The sequence below is a fragment of the Lissotriton vulgaris genome (genome assembly GCF_964263255.1).
Source record: "Lissotriton vulgaris chromosome 5 unlocalized genomic scaffold, aLisVul1.2 SUPER_5_unloc_1, whole genome shotgun sequence".
NCBI classification, from domain to species: Eukaryota; Metazoa; Chordata; class Amphibia; order Caudata; family Salamandridae; genus Lissotriton; species Lissotriton vulgaris.
Window position 1 is genome coordinate 1,799,909 of NW_028240613.1, and position 22,977 is coordinate 1,822,885.

At 40.9% G+C, this 22,977-nt stretch overlaps 1 protein-coding gene across 1 annotated transcript in view; it reads right to left on the reverse strand.

Moving 5' to 3' along the window:
• C5H1orf159 (chromosome 5 C1orf159 homolog) overlaps nucleotides 1-22,977 on the reverse strand; it is a 283,602-nt gene that overhangs the window by 212,458 nt on the left and 48,167 nt on the right. Inside the window, exons 2-3 of the mRNA XM_086947843.1 lie at nucleotides 19,310-19,403; nucleotides 13,317-13,392 (exon numbers count right to left, since the gene is read on the reverse strand). Of these exons, the coding sequence (XP_086803969.1) occupies nucleotides 13,317-13,392; nucleotides 19,310-19,384 (151 nt within the window). The 5' untranslated portion in view covers nucleotides 19,385-19,403. The remainder of the gene's footprint in view (nucleotides 1-13,316; nucleotides 13,393-19,309; nucleotides 19,404-22,977) is intronic.

The window sequence follows — 22,977 nt, forward strand, 5'->3', positions numbered from 1 at the left end:
ATGTTATCCAATGGGAGGTGGATAACATGGCTAAGAGCATTTGCTTCAAAGGTTGTTTGGGGTTATATACCATTTTTGGGAAATTATTAACATGCCTATCTAACTCCCATAATCAAAATCTAAATTTGCCAACCGTAGGTGGGAGCGTATTTACAATAAATTTGCACCATGAAGAATGTAAAATAGCATACTAGATACTCAAATAACTTATAAATATGACCCAAAACATCTTATGAAGCACTAGTAGTGCATATTTCCAGAAATGTATTGGTTTTCATTTAATGATTTACTTCATTGGTAGGCCTTCACATGTTTTTTTACCTTGGTTTTTTTTCAGTGAAAATCTTATCTGCAACCATGTGTTGGCCTCACCTCAAATTAACAAAACAGGTGATGGACTGAATGTGGATCAATGACACACATTCACCCCAGTCCAAAGATCTGGGCCTAAACAAACCTTTAGATAGGCTACATCTTATCGTCATCCTGAATTAATGATTTAAAATATTAGGGAGTGATTTATGAGTGTTGTATGCCTGTTTTGTACCATTGAGTGTCATTTTTGTGATGCAGTGCTGGTGGAAAATATTTGCTATGTTAAATAATTAGTACGGCATTAAGTTTTAGATGACTGTTATTTATTTACTGTTTGGTAATAGTGGTTAATAACTTTTTATATTATATTTTTTCACAGATTCAACTGCAGATTCTTTCATAGTTTGGAAAATGCCTTCCAGAAGTCGAATACGAAAGGCTAGAAAACGTCAAAGACAGCAGGATGATGTTTTATTGCAGCAGTCCTCTTCCCCAAATACTTGTCAAAACACCAAGAAAGGTCCGGGTAAGAGCACGAAATCATTCTTAAGAAATATTTGTAGTAAAAAAAATTTTGCTCAAAAAAATGTGTCTGTTCACAAAAAGAAAAGTAATTTAAATGGAAAGGAGAGACCCATCACAAATGTTACTGGTAGAGGAAGAGATAACTCTGTGCATGATAGTAGAAGGAAACAACAGTTTAGGGACATTCGACAACGAATGTTCCGTAATAGGATATTAGTTAATTTATTGAAAAATATTAAAAAGAAAGGCCAACAGAAAGCGGCATTTTATAGGAAGAAGAAAAATGTAGAGAAAATTATTGATCATGCTTTTGAAATCAAGCGAAAGTTGTTTATTTTGGTAATCAATAGAATTAGGAAACTAAGCAAGGTAATTTCTGATTTCAAAACAAAAAGTAGATGGAAGAGAGTAGTAAATCGTACTAACTTTTGTGAAGTTTTTTCTGGAGAATGGATGCATAGTTCAAGTTCTGAGGCATTTTTTAATGAGGAGACTTATTTTCAGGATAATGATTTGGTGCATGCAGTTGACATAAGTGGTCGAGCTTATGAAGTGAAGGATGGTTGTCCAGTTGAAAAAGAACAACTTGTGACAACAGAGACAGAAGAGGCGCTAAGTGATGAGGTTTTAGGAAGACGTCCTAAGGGTCCTGTGTACATTTGGAAGTGTAGTTCTATTTGCAGTGTGCGACAGGTTTCCATCAATTTGCTTTGTGATTTTATACGGACATTTAATAAGAAAAGTTTGAAGCAGAAAATGAAGTTGTTGCAAGATTTAGATCCTTGCAGAGTGAGACAAATGACAGGTTTGCGTGGTCATTCACTGGCTTGTCTTTCCAGGAGAGTATGCCAGAGTGTTTTTCATCATTTCAGGATGCTAGCAGTGCATCATAATAAAGTGAGAAAATTAGTGAGAATGTTGTATTATGCTAAGAGTTCAGCAATTATGCTTAAACAGTTATGTGCTGCTCTTTTGCATGGTTCTGAAATAGATGTGAAGAATCTTTGTGAAGAAATTGAGTTTCGTTACTTTGGTAGTAAAGATGAGAATGTTCAAATTGACCCTGAAGTAGAGGGTAATGTGGAAGATAATGTACAGGTTTCCAGTACAGATAATTTTCAGAAGGAAATTGCCACGTTTCAGATGAAATCAAGTGAGAGGCCTAATTTCACTTGTGTATGTTGTCGACGCACTTATTATAAGAATCAGACTAAGGTAGTGGATTTATATGCAAAAAGTGAAAGGGAAAATAATAGTGAATGGAAGGATTTAGCCACATACTTGATGGTAGAAAATTATTTTGATTTGGGATCGGATCAACGTGTGTGTACTTATTGTTGTAATAAATTAAACCAAAACCAGATGCCTGCTAGGGCAGTTCATAATAATCTGGAATTGGTTGAGATTCCTTCTGAATTGAAGGATTTAAATACTTATGAATCTATTTTGATTCAAAGTATCCATCCCTTTCAGGCTATTGTAAGAATGGAGCCAAAGACAGGGAAGTTGCCTCCAGCAGATTTACAGAGAGGATTAAAGGGAAGAGTTGTTTATTTGCCTCTAGATTTGAACAAAAACATTAACACAATTGGAATAGAAAAAGTGGAAGAGGAACCTCTGGTTATCTTGGTTAATGGGGTTCCGACAAAGAATAAGAAAATATGGCAAGATTTAGTGGATGTTAGGAAAGTCAAAAAGGCAACAGTGTATTTGAAGAAAAATAATAAGTACTATAAGAATGTATATGTTGCAGAAGAGGAAGTAAGTGATGAAGAGGATAGCGATTTGTGTGCTGGCCAAATTGAGAAAGTAGAGGCCTCTAAAAGTGAAGAAATATATGAACATTATAGTGTTCATCCTTTGCATTCCAAGGAAGTCATGGGGAATGCTATTGAGTTGTTTCAAATGAAACAAGCCAAAGGGAGTCCCATTAGTGTTTGGGAGGAAAGTTTGGAAGCTCGGTGTTTCCCACAGCTATTTCCCACAGGTCAAGGAGGAAGATATGATGAGCGACCTCGTGAAATTCCTGCGTCTGAATACCGGACTTTACGATTGTATGCAGAAGATCCTAGGTTTCGGCAATGCATTCCCTATTTGTTTCATCTCCTGTTTGAAAGCGATCTGTCTGGACTGTCATATGCAGTGAACCACATCTTAAAAAGTGGTATACAGATGCGAAACATCTCGGCAAGTGACTTTATGCATAAAGTCAATGTCCAAGACAGTATTTTGGATTCACACTTAATTAATCTCATGGCGTGTCAGCGTGGTACTAATGAGTACTGGTACCGTCGTCATGGTGATTTAAAATGTATGCTGAGGAACTTAGGAACTCCGACATGGTTCCTCACTCTGAGCTGTGCCGAGTATGGCTGGGATGACTTACTTGAATTTCTACGAGAGGCAAATGGAAATATTGAAAACATTGAATTCAAGACACCTGGAGAACTGTGTTCTTTGGATCCTGTGAATGTATGCAGGTACTTCAATCATAGATTTGAAGCTATGATGTCTTTCATCACAAATAAAAAGAATCCACCTCTTGGAGAGGTGTTGGATTTCTTCTGGAGAAAGGAGTATCAAGCAAGAGGTGCCCCTCATATACATATGTTGCTGTGGATCAAGGATGCACCTAAATTTGGAACAGATCCGGATGACTTAGTGATGAATTTCATCGAACAGTATTCTACGTGTGCTGTTCCAAACGCAACGGAGAAGAAAAGTCTAAGAGAACAAGTTCTACGTTTCCAAAGCCATCGTTGTGGAAAGTACTGTCGTCGTAAATTCAGAAACAAGGACAAGTTCTACACCAAATGTCGTTTCAACTTTCCACGACCGGTGATTTCTAAAGGAAGAGTGAACAGTTTGATGTCTTCGCTGCGACATAATGTGACGAGGAAATCACCCAAGAATACATACAATTTGAAAAGGAACGAAGAGTCCAAGTACATCAATGACTACAACCCAGTGATTTTGTCCATGTGGAATGCCAACATGGATATACAGTTTGTGGCTGACAACTGTATGGCTGTGGCTCGGTATGTGACATCTTACATCACCAAAAAAGAAAAGACTGAACTGAAGGATATGTGGGAGGACATTTCCCATGAAAAGAGCCTCAGCAAGAAGTTGTACAGTTTCAGTCTGAAGATGTTGTCGCATCGAGAAATCGGAGCTTACGAATGTTCTGATCGATTGTCTTCAGCAAGTCTCTATGCCAAATCCAGGAGTCTCGTTTGGGCGAGTCTTGGTCTTGCTGCAACGCGAAATCGAGTTCTAAAACCTGTTCGGGAAATTGAGTATTTGGCAGAAAAGGAACCAAACAGTACCGACATTTTGAAGACCAACATGTTGGATACATATTATCCAAATCGAAGCAGTCACCTTGAGAATGTTTGTCTATATGAGGTTCTCCAAAATTATATATTCAAGAGGAACATCAAAGAAGATATTGAGAAAGGAGTGTATGCTGTAATTGGAAGTGAGGGATGCCTGGTCAAGCAAAGAAAATGCCAATTAGTAAACCATCGAAAATTAAGTGGCGAATCTCCAGAAAAAAAGGAGTTTTTCTATTTAGCACTTTTGCAACTTTTCAAGCCTTGGCGTGCAGAAGAGGAACTGCTTGGAGATTTCCTCTGTTACGAAGACTCTTTCAATGCAGCCAAGGAGTCCATAGAATGTCCTGCTTTTTCTAAATATCAAGAAATGCTAACTTTGGAAATTGAGCAGGAAGCAACGATTGCAGCCGAGATTGCCAGAGACAGTTCTCAGGACAGTCAGAGTTCTGTTTCATTGAGTCAAGATCCACTTGGAGGACCTATTATCGAAAATGAAGCTGCCACTGCTATGAATGAAGTAGAAAGAGCCATGGCACATGCTCAGGAGGATTCAGTTAACTTACAAGACTTGGAAAAACAACTCAACGTTGAGCAGAGGAAAATATATGATGAAGTTACCAAGGAAATTGAGCACGGATTAAGTCATGAGAAGAAAGAGTGCTCGTGTACGTCGTTGAAGCCTGTCCGACTGTACGTGAGTGGAGAAGCGGGAACTGGAAAAAGTTTCCTCATTAAAGCAATCTCTTGTTATTTGCAGGAAAGGACTGAGTCATCGCTGTCTTGTGTTGTCACCGCTCCTACTGGACTGGCAGCACATAATATTAAAGGTATTACTTTGCATCGTCTATTGATGCTGCCGGTGGAGCATGACAACAAATTACAATACAACAAGTTATCTGGAGATGCTTGCTGTGAAGTTTCAAGAGTTTTGAGGAAAATGAAACTACTTATCATTGACGAAGTAAGCATGGTTTCCAATGTCATGCTTGCCTTTGTGCATTTGAGAATGCAAGAAGTACTTAAAACTGAATATGATGTCTTATTTGGTGGGAAACACATTATTGTTTTCGGAGATCTTCTACAGCTGACACCAGTAAAAGGTCAACCTGTGTTCAAAATACTCACGCATGAAGATACCAGGAAGTGCCTAGGGAGCATTGGCAACGTCAATATATGGTTAAACTTCAATTATGCAGAACTGCATCAAAATATGCGTCAGGCAAAGGATGAAGATTACAAGAATATTCTACAAGATATTAGAATTGGAAAAGTGACCGAGCATGGGAAAGAAGCTTTAAATGCACGGTTACTGTCAAATTTGTATCCCAAACAAGAGATTGTGCCTGAGAATATTTTTCAGAAAATTACTGAGAAGAAATCCGGGATATGTCTCATGCCAACTCTTGCAGAATGTGCCATCTTCAACAACAAAATGTTGAATTTAGAAAAGCAAGAGATTGTGAAACTTGAAGCTATCGACAAATTAGAGCATATGGGATCAACAATTATTTTGTCAGACAATTTGAAATCAAAATTGGATTCATTAGAGAAGACTATATCTAAAACAGCGGGTTTTGAAAAGACTTTGAATGTGTGTTTAAATTGCCGAATTATTTTGAGAAGGAATTTACATGTAGAAAGAGGTCTGGTAAATGGATCAATGGGTAATGTTGTTGATTTTGAGAAATACAGAAATAGAGATGGAATAGAATTTATAAGAATTAAATTTGATGGCATTGAGGAAGTACAGCAAATTGGTCGTTGTTCTGCTAGGTTTTTGCTTGTTAAAGACTTATATGTTCGCCGTAAACAGTTTCCTGTTTGCTTGGCATATGCGGTGACAATCCATAAATCGCAAGGTTTAAGTGTAGACAGTGCATTGGTGAATATTGGCAGTTCTGTGTTCAAGGAGGGTATGGCATATGTGGCATTGTCACGAGTTAGAACTTTATCGGGATTGTACTTGATTGACTGTGATGTCACAAACATTTGTGCGGATCTAGATTGTGTTAAGGAATACAATAGGTTAAGAAGAGAGTATGCGCCACATTTGCCTCAATATCCTTTGTTTGAGAAACGTGTGGTAGGCCGCAAACGTAGAAATAGCAGTAATAGTAGGGAGGTTGTTGCAAAAAGACTAAAAGTCAATGAACCGAAAATTGTTAGCAGAAAGAAAGTGGATTCTGTTGAAGATGTTGTCGGTTTTCAATTTGAAAACAGTTCTGGTGTCAACTGCTATGCAAATGTAGTGGTTAATGTTCTCTTTTCACTAGAGAGTTTAAAAGAACAGATTCTGTTGAATTCTGAACAAATTTTATGCTGTTTGTTGAATTCTGTTTTCGAGAAATGTAGCACTGATCGAACAAAAGTAGAAAGTGTGTCTGAAGTTCGTTATCTGTTAGATGAATGTTCAGGTCAAACAGACTTCTCTGAAAATAATCAGCAAGATTGTCAGGAGTTTTTAATGTATATGCTTGATATATTGCAAGTTGAGGGTGTAGATGTAGATCACCTGTTTGGGCTTTCTTATCAATGGCAGCATGACTGCGAGAACTGTATGGTATCAAGTACTACTAGTGTAGACTCAGAAAGATTTATATATTTAACTTTGCCAGACAGTAAATCAGTCTCCTTTAATAAGCTAGTAAATGCAGCGGATCACAACATGGAGTGTAGCCAATGTAAATGTGATATGATGTCAACATTATTTATACGTAGATATGGCCAGTATGTCATTTTAATGATGCAACGATGTAGGCCTGATGGATCAAAATTGTCAACTTTAATAAAAAATTTTGTGGCTTCTCAGCTGTCAATATCAGGGAGGACTTTTGTTACTGTAGCAATTATCTATCACGATGGTCCATCAACAACATCAGGACATTATACAGCTTACTTAAAGTCTGGAAACGGCTGGTCATTCTGTAATGATTCTGTTGTAACGTTCAAAAAAAAATTGCCGTTTGACCTTAAAAATTCTTACCTGGTGTTTTTAAAACCAAAATTTTAAGTAGAGGGAATGTAAGTCTGCAATGCTGTCTCGATTAAAAATCCAACTATATAAACCTGATGCAAGTAAGTCTGCTTCATAGTAAGCAGTATCAGTGTCATAGGAAAAGGAGAACATGAGTGACAAAGAAGAGTAAGATATTAGTAGTCCAGGATTGTGAAAATAATCTCAAATATTTTATTTTTGAAAGTTGCGAAAATAGAAAATGTCGGGATTTGATTGGAAGAATTACAAGATTTGCGAATCGCGGCAACATGATTTGGCCTAGTGGAAACATGTGATATAATGAGAGAATTTTTTTTTCTATGTAACATATTTCACGTATCGATGGAGGTTTTCTTTCAGAAAGTGGCGGGCTGAAAATATTTAAAGCACAACAGAGTGGATGCTGTTTATAGGAGATCCTTCGACGTCATTGAAAGTAAGTTAATTTTAAGAAGTTTTGAAATCAGATTTCTTAGGTTGTATGGGTTTTTTAAACACAGTCATTTTGATTGTGTTTTTTTTTCCCCGCTGTTACATGATGAATACCTTCAAGTCACTGATTTAAGTGAAATTTGATACATTCTGAGAACAGCAAAAATAAACCATTTAACATGTATAATTAATGTTATGCTTTTTGTCCTTATGATATACATTTAGAAATGTGTGGTACATATGGGTAAGGTGAGTTCTGTAAATATCAATTTTAATGCTTAGAGTGCTGTACTTCTGGGTAGTGTTTTTTTTTAAAAAAAAAAAAGAGGCCTCACCTCAAAGAAAGCTCTTGAAAGCACACATCTTATTTGCATCCTAAAACAATCATTTACAATGTTAGACACAATTTTATTATGGCTTTACATCTTTTTTGCGCTGCTATTGCATCACTATTGTGAGACATTAGCAGTGCAAGAAAAACATCATGTTCCAAAATAGGCCTCAGTTCAGCAATATCAAGATACAGTTTCTTTCGAATATATATCTTTAGGATTGTGTAGGGGACGTAGAGAAGCAGAGACTTCTGTAAATGTCAAAGTTGTTGAAAAACTGTTTGTTTTTGAACCTTTTCCCTTGTCTTTTCTAATTTTTAAATACATGTTTTAATATTTTTTGAAATGTTTGTTCTTTGTTTTACAGATTGAAAGTATGAAAAAATATTTAAAAAAGGTAACAAGAATTATAAGGTAAATGTTTTCCACTCTTTTTACCCGCAATGCACTGCTGATGATGTCATTGACACTATCTCTCATTTACTCTCTCTAGCTGTCTTTCTTTTTACATTATTCTCTGTTTACTTCCCTTATACTAACTCTTCTTTTTTTTAAAAAAATATTTTTTTAGTTCGCTTAAAGTTCGCGAACCGGTCAGCGAACTTGAAGCGAACCAAAAGAAATAGAGCTTGCCAGAGTGATAAACATTCTAGCAATTTTGTTTGAAAGGGGAGGTAGTTCTGAAAAGAACTGTTTTTTTTTGTTTTTGTTGTTTTATATTTTTTTTTTATTTTTTTAACATTTTTTGATTTTTTTGTATTTTTAGAACTGTTTTATGTTTTTTTTGTGTTTTTTATGGAGGGGAGACAACAAAAAACAGGCTTTCAAAACGGCTCAACTGGAGCAAAAAAAAGAAAATTACTTTTTGGGTGCATTAGGGCATTTATGATTTTCATATGCAATGTTCATGAGGTTGACACTCATGTTGCCATATGACAGCATAGCACCACAGTAAATACAAGACAACTTCATGTGCTGGAAGTTAGGTTGGATGTTTGGCACAGTCTCTTGTGCCTCTCTTCCCGTCAAAGACAATGTGGATGTAGATCTTGCCACAGGAGTTGCCGTCGGATTGTCTTCAAGATCCCTTAACTCAGCCCGGCTGTAGTTCAAGGGATGCCACCTGCTCATGTGACGATGCATTGTATAGTTCCCCATACTGTACTTCTTTTCTGTGCCTCTCGACAATCTGTAGTCACAGATGAGGCAGGTGGCATATTTTGCATTCACTTTCTTGGTTCCAGGAGGGATGGTGAAAAACTGCCAGATGAAACTGGTTTTTCGTTTAGAAACCCGGGGCAACTCATCAACAAATTGTTGTCCCTCTCTCTCCTCTTCTTCTTCTTCCTCATCTTCCTCCTCTCTGTTAGTCATAATTTGACTAGGTGGTCCTCTCTTCTTATGGGGAGGTGGAGGTGGTGGTGGGGGTGGGGGTGCACCAGCTGCAGCAAGAATGGAAGCCATTGTGGAACTTCAGAAAAATGGTCTTTCTCTCACCAAGATGAAAGTCAGAGTGAGGAAATAAGGAGGGGTTTACATGATTTGGGGAAAACAAAAGTTCTGAGCCAATGAAAAGTGTTATTTTTAGGTCACATGACCTAGTCATACATCATTTGGAAACCAAAAGTGAAATGAACCAATGAGAAGTTTGATAAACAAGTCACATGACCTGTTCCGCTTACGTTACGCGGCGCGCGCCGCGTCCCAGATCGCTTCCGGTTCGCTGTCCGGAGCACTTCCGGGAGCGCTAACGCGACGCGTCATTAGACGCATTACGCGATAACGTGATACGTCGCGCTTCCGCGGCGCGTCACTGTTCCGCTAACGTAACGTTGACCGGTTCGCGTACTAGATCGCGGCATCAAGATGAGCTAACGGAAAGCTTCCCGGTTCGCGAACTAGAAGCGAAGAAAAAAATATTTAAAAAAAATTATCAATAAATATCTATATATATTTTGGGATTTAAAGAATAATACATTTTACAGCTACAGATGTTAGCTTTTAAAAAACCAATGAAATTCACTGAAAAAACCATAGGTTATAGACCATATATAGTTAGAAATTTGCATTTAAAAAACCATTGATATTCAATGAAAAAACCATAGGTTATAGACCATATATAGTTAGGAATTCGCATTTACAAAACCTTATTTTACTCGCACAAAACCATTGAAATTCCATATATAGTTAGTTGCACTAACTATATATCGCGCACCCGCAATCCACTGCTGATGATGTCACATATTACATCATTCATGACATGGTCAGTGACATCACTGATGACATCACTGCTGACATCTCAAATGACATCACTGATGACATCTCAAATGACATCACTGATGACATCACTGATGACATCTCATTTGACATTACTGATCACATCACTGATGATATCATTCATGTGATAATACGATGAACCTCTTCAGACTCTAATATAACCTTAGATACAATCAGTGTAAACAGACACTCACAGACTGTCACTCATCCATGGAGTTACTCACACACCTAGTCAGTCAATCAAAGAATCAATCACACCTCCATTTCCTCAACTATACAGTTATACAAACTTTACCTATTCAAACATATACTAACACATATTAACTCTCTTATACAATCCCTGATACAAGTTCACAATGATCCATACAGCCACTCACACATTCACTGGCTCTTATGCACAGTTATTTATATATGTCAACTCTCACATGTACTGTGTTTTACATATGTACTTACTTTGACATGTAGCACTGAGATATCCATTCACTCACCAATACACTCATGCACACAGTCAACCGCCCATACAGCTGTTTCCACATGCACTTTTGAAACCATACATCTAGTGAATCAACTGCTCACACATCTATGCATAGAGTCATACACCTCCCAGCCACCCACACACACACTCAGTCTCCCATACGAATACTTGGGCAACCAATCAATAACCCATATAGTTACTCATATAGCTACTTATCAACACATGCAACAGTTTACAGAACAACAGACATAATGATGCACAAATTAAGACAGTTTAGTCACTAACCCATGCACTCAGTGAGACACATTTAATCACTCACTCATACAGTCAGTCATGCACCTACTAAATCCTTCATCCAGACACTTATACATCCACTCATTCTTCAATATGTAAGACATATTTTAACTTTACAGAAACATACAGTCACTGGATGTTGTAATCAGTGATGTCATCAGTGATGTCATTTGAGATGTCATCAGTGATGTCATCAGTGATGTCACTGACCATGTCATGAATGATGTAATATGTGACATCATCAGCAGTGGATTGCGGGTGCGCGATATATAGTTAGTGCAACTAACTATATATGGAATTTCAATGGTTTTGTGCGAGTAAAATAAGGTTTTGTAAATGCGAATTCCTAACTATATATGGTCTATAACCTATGGTTTTTTCATTGAATATATATATATATATATATATACACACACATTGGTGCATTGCGGGCGCAAGTTGTAGTTATCTCAGCTAACTAGAACTGCTGAATTTCTCTGGTTTTGTACAAGTGAGAACTGACCCCAACTATAATATCCCTGTAACCTTTGGTTTTTTAAGTATATTTATATATATTTTCACATTTCCAATAGATTTTTTAAATTTTGTTGTTTATAGCTATATTGCACAAGACTGCACTAACAGCTACTGTGTACAGTTTCCTACTGTGTACTGTTTGTTTACTGTATTCTTGCAAATGTACCTATGTAAAGTCCCTCCTACCCTGTCGGGTGTGGGGTGCAGTATATAAAATAAAAAAGATAAAAACAGTCTAGATTAAAATATGAAACTCAACCACCAGTCCTAACACTTCACTATGCCCGCCAGCAAACAACTAGCTACTTTCATCCTTTGTGCTGCATTATATCTATGAAGGAAAAAATATGGGATGGCATTTTGTATCCTGAAACAGTTTCAACTTGCTTAGTGTGTATTCATGCCCACTGAACACTATGAACTATGAAACAATGTGAATGGTTGTTTAGAGGTTTTATTTATAATCAAACAGAAGCAGAAAGAACACAAAGAAGCAACACCCTGGAGGTTATCAATGGATGTCTGGTGGAGCTAAAAGGCCAATTTACATAATATTTTGAAGCATGGCAAACTATGGATCGAATGTATGCTTGTTCCTGTCACAATGAGGAATGGGGAAAAGGGTTTGCTTCTTAGATGGACGTATTTTAGGTTTTGTACCAAGGAGGAGAATGGTCTAAACTGATTTTAAACAATGTTTTCTACAAACTAATTTGCTCCAGTTTTTCAATGTGAATATGGCCCGGATTTAGATCTGGATGGTCCAACAGCCATCTTGCGGCGGTGCCGGTCGATGAAATCTTGCATAATGTCACCAATGCAAATTACTTGCACTTCACACACCGCCATTAACATATGTAAGCCAATATTAAAAAGTGAGTAATCAAGATGTAAAATGTATGCATTCTTAGAACTTGTAGGCTGATCTTGGAGAAAAATGGTTGACTTTCCAAAATATAAATGAAGCCGATATCGGAGTGATAAATTGTGGCTTTGTAGAGACCTACTACCTATATTATTACCTTGGTGCCAGGGGACATGAGCTATGGTTGTTATGCTTTACCACTGTAAAGCATTCAAAACTGATAAAGCCTTTTTCACATTACTGCTGGTAAGCCTGCCTGATGCACTGATGCGATAAATGCTGGTAATCTTGCATATGGTGGCTATCAATTTAATCTAGTTTGTTGTGGTCCCTATTACAACACTTAATATCATTAGTAGCTAAGAACATTTTCATTGAACAGAAGTAGCTCTTTCTACTGAAAAGTTTGGAGATCTCAGTCTTTTAGCCTGCGGCCAAGAAAGGATATTTTAGTATTCCTGCCTTCTACCACAAATGGTAATTATGTCAAAAGTGGGTATTTTCAAAGACTTCTATAGACGGCCAAAGCAACAATTTCCCAGAGGGGACAGTTTGAGGAATAGTTAAGCTCCTAACAAGCTTTATGATCTGCCTTCCCCCAGAGCCCCTACATGTCCGCTCCCACAGATACATTATACGGGGATATACTTCACTATTGATTCTCCCTAACTCAGGATTGCTCTGTACATACACTGGAAGGTTTAGCTCACTGATACGAACTAAAGGAAAACCTTCAAATGTTTATCTACCGCCACAAATAAAGCAAGCAATGTACTATAGAAGTCATTAAAATGTGTACTGCAGACTTTTGGATTATGAATAAAGAGAACTAGATTTGTAGTGTACAAAATAACATAGCTTAAAAAAAATAAAATAGTACTGCACTCATAGGAAATTGTTTTTTTTTCTTGCAGGTATAACCATATGAATATGTAACAAATCAATATTCTACCTGGACTGCATCGATTGCTTGTTGGGCAGCTGCCGTTGCTGTCGAGTTGCTCCATGCAGCATTCTAAGAGTGACACCTGCCCAAAGAGAATATATTTTATTATTGTGCCATCAGCATACTCCGCATTCGGGAGTACAACGTGCAGTACTGTACTACTGAAATACAAAGCATTCTTAAATGAACACATTATAATAATAATAATAATTGAATTTGTAAATACAGATCATTAAATGGAAGTTAAATCCCAGTTTTAAGACACATTGAACTCTGTGAGGCTGGGTCATATAATTTGATTTGCCATTAAAAGATACAAAAAGCTATAGATTAATAAGTAGAACATGTAATATCATCAAATTTTCATGTGTGAGAAATGGACTTTGTCTCTGATAATGGTCAGTCAAAGCATGAGAAGTTCCTCCCATTTGCTGCACCATGGACCGTGCGGATTGATCAGAAAGTGTTAACATCATGGTCGACGCAGCCAATCAGAGAAGTAGTTGATACTGCCATTGCACACATCATGTTTGTGACCGGGGCAATGTCAGTTTCTGGTAATCAGAGCATGCGTGGGTACTGCTAATAGCTACACCCCGGGTTTCTGTCTGATTAGACCATGGCCTTCTGCTGTCATTGCTTTTGCCCAGAACCTGCTAGCAACCAATACATGAGTAACTACGGTCATGGTTCCTAAACTTTAGTGACATTTTGACAAGCAATACGCACAGAGGCCTCCCAGCAAAAGAACCAGGAAGGACAGTTGAAATACCAGTCGTTACTGACTTAATAGAAACCGAATTGAGTGATTTAGTGCTGGTCAGAAATCAAACACTTAGAAGACCTTATTTTCAAAAGCTGTAAAAAAGACAGTTTTTCACAAGTCCATATAAACCAAAAAAAGCTCCCCTTGCAGGTGGTACAAAACATTTTTTTTTTAAATGTGCTTGTTTGGTTGGAACTGGCCTTCTTGGCTGTGTTCTTGGTGACTGGTGACAAGGCTGTCTTCAAATTAAACAGATCGCTGACTGCACATTTTTGCTGCTATGTTGTTTGACAAGGCCTTGCTACTTGAATCCGACATAAGACTGACAGCAGGAAGCCAGCATAGTTAACTTCTGTAGTTTGTTAATGCGTGGCTGCTTCATATATATTTATTTCAATTATACACGGGCTTACACTTGACTTCAGATACAGAAACACTATACAAAAGGGAAGGCATGGCAGGGCATAGCTGATGGCACTAGAGAACCATGAGCAAAGCCTATAGTGTTTGGCTGATGTTCATTACATACTTTAATGTAAAGTGCGCTGACGTCAACAATGACATGGTGGCGCTACATAAAACAAAAAATAAAATAAATATGATAACACATATTCCTCCTCTTCTCCTTGTCATTTCGTTCCTTCGCTGGCTATTCTGCAGAACAGGGCAGGGGGAAAGAACAGCAGCAAATATGCGTCTTTGTTTACCTTCCCCTAAACTAAAGTCAGGAGGTGTCTGAAGTCAGGCTGCGGGAGGTTGCATGCACTCATGCAAAAAAGTACAAAGAACTGGATACCATATTGCTGCGTCCACTTATTTTTGAAATGTAAATATGTCACATATGGACAGATATTCTTTAATAGTGGAAGATAATATAGCCCAAAAAACGTTCTGTGACTGTAGGTGCTATTTTAACGTGCTCGTAAAAAAACATATTTAATGAAATTATAAGTGGTCTTATTCAGAAGGCAGGAGTCCAAAATGTTGGGTCGCAAGTTTGATCACTCAACCGTTCAGAACTAGAGCCCTTTCAACACAAACTCCAAGTATTCCACAAAACAGTGACAATGGAAAAGGTGAAATGAAAAGAAATAAAACTGTCACAAAAGCCTTTGATTCTCATTACAAGACCCATTGCTCTCACTTAGCGCAGCAAGAATACCATTGGCCCTCGTCCAAAGAAGGAAAGAGAACGCCCCATCCACAGGTTGGATAGTAAAAAACAGGCACAATTGGGTACAGCAGCCCTGGTGCCACTGCACCTGCAGCCTGATTGGTGGCTATGATTCTGCTTATATCCAATTTATAGGTCTCGACCTAGCGTACACTGTGCAGCAGTGTGCAGCAGTGTCGCGCAGCCGAGATTTAATGTTTTCCTAGAGTGGGGCTTGAACCCGACCCACTTCTCCATTGGCTGGCTTCCTAAACGGAGGCCAGCCATTGGAGGAGAGGGGCATAACTCTGTTCAAGCCCCATCTTTTTGGGATAGAGGGGTGTGTTTTGGCTGTTCTTTCTCTCCCTGACCTCATTGGGAGAGGGCACGCCCCTCATCACGCTGCCTGCACGCTCAAGTCAGCTCTCTGGTGTTCCTTATTAACCAATCAGAGGGCCGACTGGCGCGTGCAGGCAGCATGAGCAGACTCTGCCTCCTCTCCACACAGCGCAGCCCGGCCCAGGTACAGAGGGGGAACTTGTTTTCTGCTTGTGTGCCTGTTTATGGTGCAGTTTCTACCGTACAAATGTGTGCCCTCAGCCGCCTGGAGATTTATAATTCTGCTCATAATAGTTATTTAATTAGCTTTGCCCCACCGTAAGTAGGGCGGGCATTTCCAAAAATGTAAATAAACTGCGACCATTTCAATACCTCCACTTGTCCCCGTCTATACTTACTTAAAGTGCTTGGTTTTACGCAATGAAAATTATTAATAACTGCAACCATTTGAATACCTCCACTTGTCCGCGTCTATACTTACTTAAAGTGCTTGGTTTTACGCAATGAAAATTATTAATAACTGCAACCATTTGAATACCTCCACTTGTCCGCGTCTATACTTACTTAAAGTGCTTGGTTTTATGCAATGAAAATTATTACGGTCTACACATTGTTTATGGGCTTGCTCCACTGTACATCCAGGCCCCCGCCCATCTGACCCTCCTCCCGGCCATGCTTCACTCATCAGTGCTCACAGAGCGGGCTGGTTAGGCCATGAGCAGCACAACGCGTTCTTCCTCAAACAAATCAGTCCCCTTTCAGCCCCTCGAAACCGCCTGCGGGAGGCAGACCGAGAGCATGAAGCGAAAAGCACTAGACCTGCACCAACTTGAGCGCAGAGATTGCATCGGCACCGGTGATCGCCGAGACGGAGCCCGCACAGACCATCGATACTGAGCCCTGGGGCCGGGAACAATGTGCCACGCGTGTGAGCGAGCCACAGAGGAGGGAACCATGAGGGCGGCAGCGGGGGAGCAGCGAAGCCCGCCTCGGCAGCAGAACCGGCCACCACTGCACCAGGAAGTCTCAGTGTGGAGTCATACGGAAGCCAACAATGGCCCCCGAGGTGGCCTCGGGCCATGCGAGATACGGCACAGTTTGTAAGAGACACCAAGGCCAACACAACCCCGCTTTGCAGTTTTAAGTGCCTGCAGGCGGGGCAGCTCTTCGAAAACATCTCCTTTACGGCCATCGCCTCCTGGCTGGGCTTCAAGGAGCTGGTGCCCAGCTCCTCTAAGGTGCAGGGCGTGAAGTGGAAGCTGCCCACGGTAAGCCGGGCTCGGACGGTGCTTCAGGGAGGAAGGGGCGGAGGCTACCTGTGGGCAGCTAAGGACGGTGATGTGAGAGTGTGTACGAGGAAGGCGGCGGGGTGGGGGCTTGGAAAGTGAGAAGCAGAGACTCAGCGAGTGTTCCGAAGTGACTGAGGGGCTCAAACTGTTAGGAGTCAGTGGATGCATGAGTCAGTGGGTGGATAGAGTATAGTGGTGGATGTATGTGTCATTGAGTTAATGGAGTTGAGTGGTGGTTGGGTGGATGGAGTCAGTGGATGAATGAGTTGGTGGGTGGATAGAGTACAGTGGTGGATGTATTTGTCAGTGGGCGAATGGAGATGAGTGGTGGATGGAGTCAGTAGGTGAATGTAGAGGAGTGGCGGTTGGGTGGATGGAGTCAGTGGGTGGATAAAGTTGAGTGGTGGTTGGTTGAATAGAGTTGGTGGATTCATGAATTGATGGTTGGATGTATGCGTCAGTGGGTGGATGGAGTTGAGTGGTGGTTGGGTGGATGCATGAGTCGTTGCTTGTGCTTGCTCTCCTGCCACCTCGTTGCTTGTGCTTGCTGTCCTGCCCCCTCGTTGCTTGTGCTTGCTGTCCTGCCCCCTCGTTGCTTGTGCCTGCTGTAATGCCCCCTCGTTGCTTGCGCTTGATGTCCTGCCCCCTCGTTGCTTGTGCTTGCTGTCCTGCCCCCTCGTTGCTTGTGCTTGCTGTCCTGCCCCCTCGTTGCTTGTGCTTTCTGTCCTGCCCCCTCGTTGCTTGTGCTTGCTCTCCTGCCCCCTCGTTGCTTGCGCTTGCTCTCCTGCCTCTACATCATAAAGTGTATTAATTTTGCTGTGGTAACACCAACGTGTACAATTATTATTTTTTCATTTAGATTGGCCCCTGAAAAAGGGACGGGGTCCAGAAATGCATTGGGCTGGATATCATTGATTGGAATCAACTGTGGTCTTTTAATATATATAGTTTGTTGAATATTCTGTGTAAAGGACCATTAGGTTAGATTGGTCTTTGAATTAGAAAAAGGAGAATTTGCTTTATTGTCAACAATGTGCTAAGAATGTATAACAAGTAGATGTGCTTTACATTGTCAAATAAATTTATTTATGCTGTGCACACTGAGTCCAAGTTACTCGGGGTACTTGGCCTCCCATTTGACATTCACTTGTATTGTGTTGCATCATGTTGTTTTGTTGGATTTGTTGTGTGCCTCTTGCCCTTTCATGAGGCCTGATGCAGTTATTTAACAGTACACTACACTACAAAACACTATTCCTATTTTCATAGAGAAACTTCAACTAGCATTTGGTTAAGGTTCTAGGGCTTGCCCCCAACTAAGCACTAGACAACATCACGGAGCAAAGCCATGGTAACTAACAATTTATAAAAACAACTGTCATCTCCTGAACATCCCTTTTGAACCGGATACTAGGAAGTAATGACCTGGGCCTCTGGTTGGAAAAACGCTATGTGGTCATTAGTGCTGATGTTGTCATTTCCGCTGTTTTCCTTGTAAAGATATCATCATTTTTCTTTCAGCGACGTAAGATTGATAGATATGAATGACAATGTTATAAAAATATGGATGGGAAAAACAAAATAAAAAATATTATGCAGTTCAAAAAAATACTGTATTAATTGTGTCACAGTTTGGACTTATTCAGATTAAACCAGTTGCTTGTGCTTGCTCTCCTGCCCCCTCGTTGCTTGTGCTTGCTGTCCTGCCCCCTCGTTGCTTGTGCTTGCCCCCTCGTTGCTTGTGCTTGCTGCCCTGCCCCCTTGTTGCTTGTGCTTGCTGTCCTGCACCTTCGTTGCTTGTGCTTGCTCTCCTGCCCCCTCGTTGCTTGTGCTTGCTCTCCTGCCCTCCCGTTGCTTGTGCTTGCTCTCCTGCCCTCCCGTTGCTTGTGCTTGCTCTCCTGCCCTCCCGTTGCTTGTGCTTGCTCTCCTGCCCTGATATTGGCACTGTAAATGACAATGCCATTTATTTATGTTTTAAAAACAAAAACATAAATAAAAATAATGTCATGAGCAATGCCAATAGCTCTAACTTTAAGAATGCCGAGACCATTGCATTGTAAATGCTTGTTGCTTCTCGTGGTAGGCAGGGGTCGAAAGCACTACAGACACCCCAGACTGGTTGTTGAGGCTTGGCGGCAACTTGCCACAACCCTGAAATTAGCCTAACATTTGTGGCTCAGTCGCCCCAGTCATGAAACACTGGCCTTCAAGAAGAACCAGCATGTCAACAAGTCTTCCATTTGACCAGTGCGCACAAGCACTAAAACTACAATTCTGAATGGGATGCAAAAAACGGGTGGAAAAGTGTATGCTTTCCTCCATGGATAATGAACAGGAGCTCATCTTTTAAAAAAACATTCTTAACTGAGTTCTAGATGCATGCTTAAGAGAAGTATACCGTACGCGGCTGGCTTCTGCTATATTCCGTAGGAGGGCTTTTTTCAGTACATACCAGATTTCCGACAGATTCAGTGGCAACCTGCAGAGTCAGCCGTGACAGGAGCAGAGCGGTGTTTGGCAATGCCATGACCGGCAAAAACCAAAACCTAGGAGCGAAAAAAAAGGACATAAGTCAGATTAAGAAATCAGGACGCTTACACCCTGACACAGAGAGGAAGGACTTACGTCACAAAACGCAAATGAAATGCTTCTCAGCTGCAGTTGTTCGGCTTAGAACAGGTGGTTCTGACTTTTTCCTGAGGGTTAGGGGTTGTATTCGGAGCATGCTGGTGGCAGCAGTGTGCACATAGGGCTGTCAAGAGGCCTTTAGCCATAAGTGACAACTTCATTACGTCCTTAAAACTTGAGCCAGCAGCGCTTTGCATTCTGGACAGGCACTTTCCTATTTTCCGATATAAATATAGACTGACACATCCCATTATGCAAAGTGCGCTAATCTCGCTTATTGGTGGATTGAGCCAGATAGGACATATGGCCACTAAGCAGAAAGATTGGTTGTATGAGAAAACCTTACATGCCGCTGCACCAGTGGAAGTAAACTGCACACACAAGAAGAACAAGCATAAAGCCAACAGGTCTGTCTCAACTGCCACAGCATGTAAACAAAGGCATTCACAAATACTTAGCTATGTTAACTCTTGTCCTTTGCCAATGCTGGAGGAAAAAAGGTGGAAAAAAAATAACAGGATTGTTTATTTATTTATTTAGGCAATTTGTAGAGCGCAACAAATACCAGTGGGTGTCTCGGCGCTGAGGACGTGGATGGGTAAGAGGCCGCAAGTTATTTATTGAGTGAGTGAATAACCAAGTCTTTAGTAGCTTCCCGAATGAGAGCAATGTAGGGGATGATTTGATATAGTTTGGCCGTGGCTACACTGAACCTTTTGTCTCCCCAGGAAACCTTGTGGGTGCCGGGAACCGTCAGGAGATTGGTTGAAGCGGACCGTAGAGTTCTGCAAGGTGTGTGTGTGGACAAGGCTCTCCTTAGATAGAAGGGACCTGATTGATGGATTGCTTTATAGGCTATGCAAAGTGCCTTGAATTTAATCCGGTTGGGGATTGTGAGCCAGTGTAACTTTCACCTCTGCTGAAATGGGTTGGTGCTTGGGAGTGCCTATGATGATCCTGGCCGGCAGCATTTTGTATCAGCTGTATTTTGCATTGGCTATTGAATCCGATCTGGTAGAGCGGCGTGAGGGTGGCACCAAGAATTGGTTGGAGAGGTGTGGCGCAGCGCCAGGGCATCTGACTCTGGAGTGTGGGGTTCACAGTTTGATCCCTGGCACCCAAGGCAGATCAGCTCAGCATAGTGTGATTGGGAGATAGCTCACTTAATCTCCCCAACCGCCCCCAGCGCCTTGAGACCCTTATGGGTGATTAGTTAGTGCTTTACAAATACCGGGTTATTTATTACTTGTGTCTTGAGACCAGAATATCTAGTGCGGAGCACTAGAAGTTTTTGACACATCTAAGGCGTGTGGTTCCTGTTCTGCAGGGACCCTCACACTCATAAGCATCTAGTTGGTTGTGAGCGGATTCACCAGCTGAGTGGCCCATTTCGTCAATCGTTCTGCATCTCTCATGTAACACACCGACTGTATGCTCATTACATGCAGTGTCTCATTCATAGGGTGCTAACCCTTGGAGGTGGGGGTGTACCTGTAGTAGTGCCTCATTGTACCTCATGTGACTCTGTGCGTGATCAGACGGTCTGGTGCAACCTGCATCATCACGCACCTGGCGTTGTGCCTCTTTTCCCAGGACGTATGCAATCCCCAACTCTTCATTGTGTGTGCCCGGAATTGCCTGGTGCAACCCATCTCAACGTGTGCCTGTCATTGCACTGTCCTTTTGGTCATTTCCAGGGAGGTACGGAATTTGCAACTCGTGTTTGAAACAAAGTATCTGGTGAGCCTCATAATAACGCACACACGATGTTGTGCTTGGATTGCCTGGGCAAAACCCTGACTTACTGCCCATCCATCGGTTGTACCCCTTTGACCCTCATCACAGCAGACCAACTGCCCTCTCCAAAACTGGCCCCTCCCGAAGACATCTTGGTGCTAGGTAGTAGCGAAAGAGATTGACTGGGTTGAAGGAGTGCTTCCATGAAAGTTCCGAAGCGGGTCAAGAGACTGTGTGACTCCACTGTGTTTCGAAACCTGTAGGTGAACATCCTGAGTGGCTGCTAAACTCCCCTGGTTTACGTTTACTTTCTAATTAAACTTGCTACATTTCTTCACCTGCTTCCCGAGGACATAGACTAAGTGTGACTTCGGCCGCATGCGGCCTAGTATCTGGGAGGCTGGCTGGTTATCTTCCATCAGGGGATAAAGGACAATCGGGGTGAACTAGAGGGTGGAGGGAAGCTGGGGGCCACAGAGTCTGCAGGGTGTTATCCATTGACCTGGTGGGTACATTGAAGCCGCTCTAAAGTGCAGAGTGTTTATGTGTGGAAGAGTGTTCCGCACCGACTGGCCGATACACGTCGCAACGTGTAGCGGTGCAGTGTGAGAGTGGGAGTGATAGTCTGCAGACCACCTGTGATTCACGACACTGGCCGGTGATGCTGCTGTATACGTTGATTTCATGCCAAAAGCATAATACATTTGATAAATAGATAACCCTCGTGGCTCTGGCTCGCAGTGTTGATAAAAAAAATTCTATTTTCGGGTATGTATATATCTTTAAAATTGTTGTGACCCGGGATGTACCCTATGACCATGTGGGAATGCATTATCAGTATTGCTGGGGTGGACAGCGTGTCGCACCGCATAATGAAGCTTTCTATTGGGGGAGAATGGGGTTAGATTAGGAATTTTTCACAGTGTGCATACGATTGATATCATAACGATATGAGTGGGGCTAGTAATATTTCCAAATGTGTTTTAAGCTCAAAAGTATATGATGTTCATGTTATAATGAGATGAACGAGTGTTGAATATAAACGTTATAAACATACATCCTGTGTGAAGTCTCTTTTGTGGCACTCAGTGTATTTATTGCAAGTGCTGTGCTTTTGCTTAAAACATTACCTCGGAGGAAAGCCTGACTTGTCAGTGCCAAGCTACCCAAGGGTGAGCAGAAGGTAATACAGCAAGTTTAATCACCCCGCTCTTGATCGGTGCAGTGGATTCTGCCTGCCTGTGGGCATCCCTTCAGCCAACCAGAAAGTACAGGTATTTAAAACAGCAAAATATTTCAAAACAACTGAACCTTGGAGGTCTGCAGAAGGAACCAGTTACAGAGGAGTGACAGGGGACGGAAAACAGGAGACCAGCAGGGTATGGAGGCATTAAGTATGAGGACTTGTGTGTTAGGTTACTATGCTTTATGGGAAAGACCATTCAACATGGTTGCCAATGCGAGTGCTTGCACATATGCACATGCAAGAGTGGCTTTATTGGAAGTTTCTTTTCATGAAGTATAAGAAACCATTACAAGGTGGCTGCTGCACATGACCACATGTGAACACACACATACCAGCAGCAGTCTAAGAATGATTTTATTGCTTGAAAGAAACCTTTACAAGATGTCCACTTGTGCAAATGATAATAGGGACAAAAGCAGGAAAAAAGCAAGAATAGGGAGGGAAATCATCAAATCAGAAGAATAAGACATACAAGGTAACCATTAAACCATTAGTTAGAGGCTTAATCA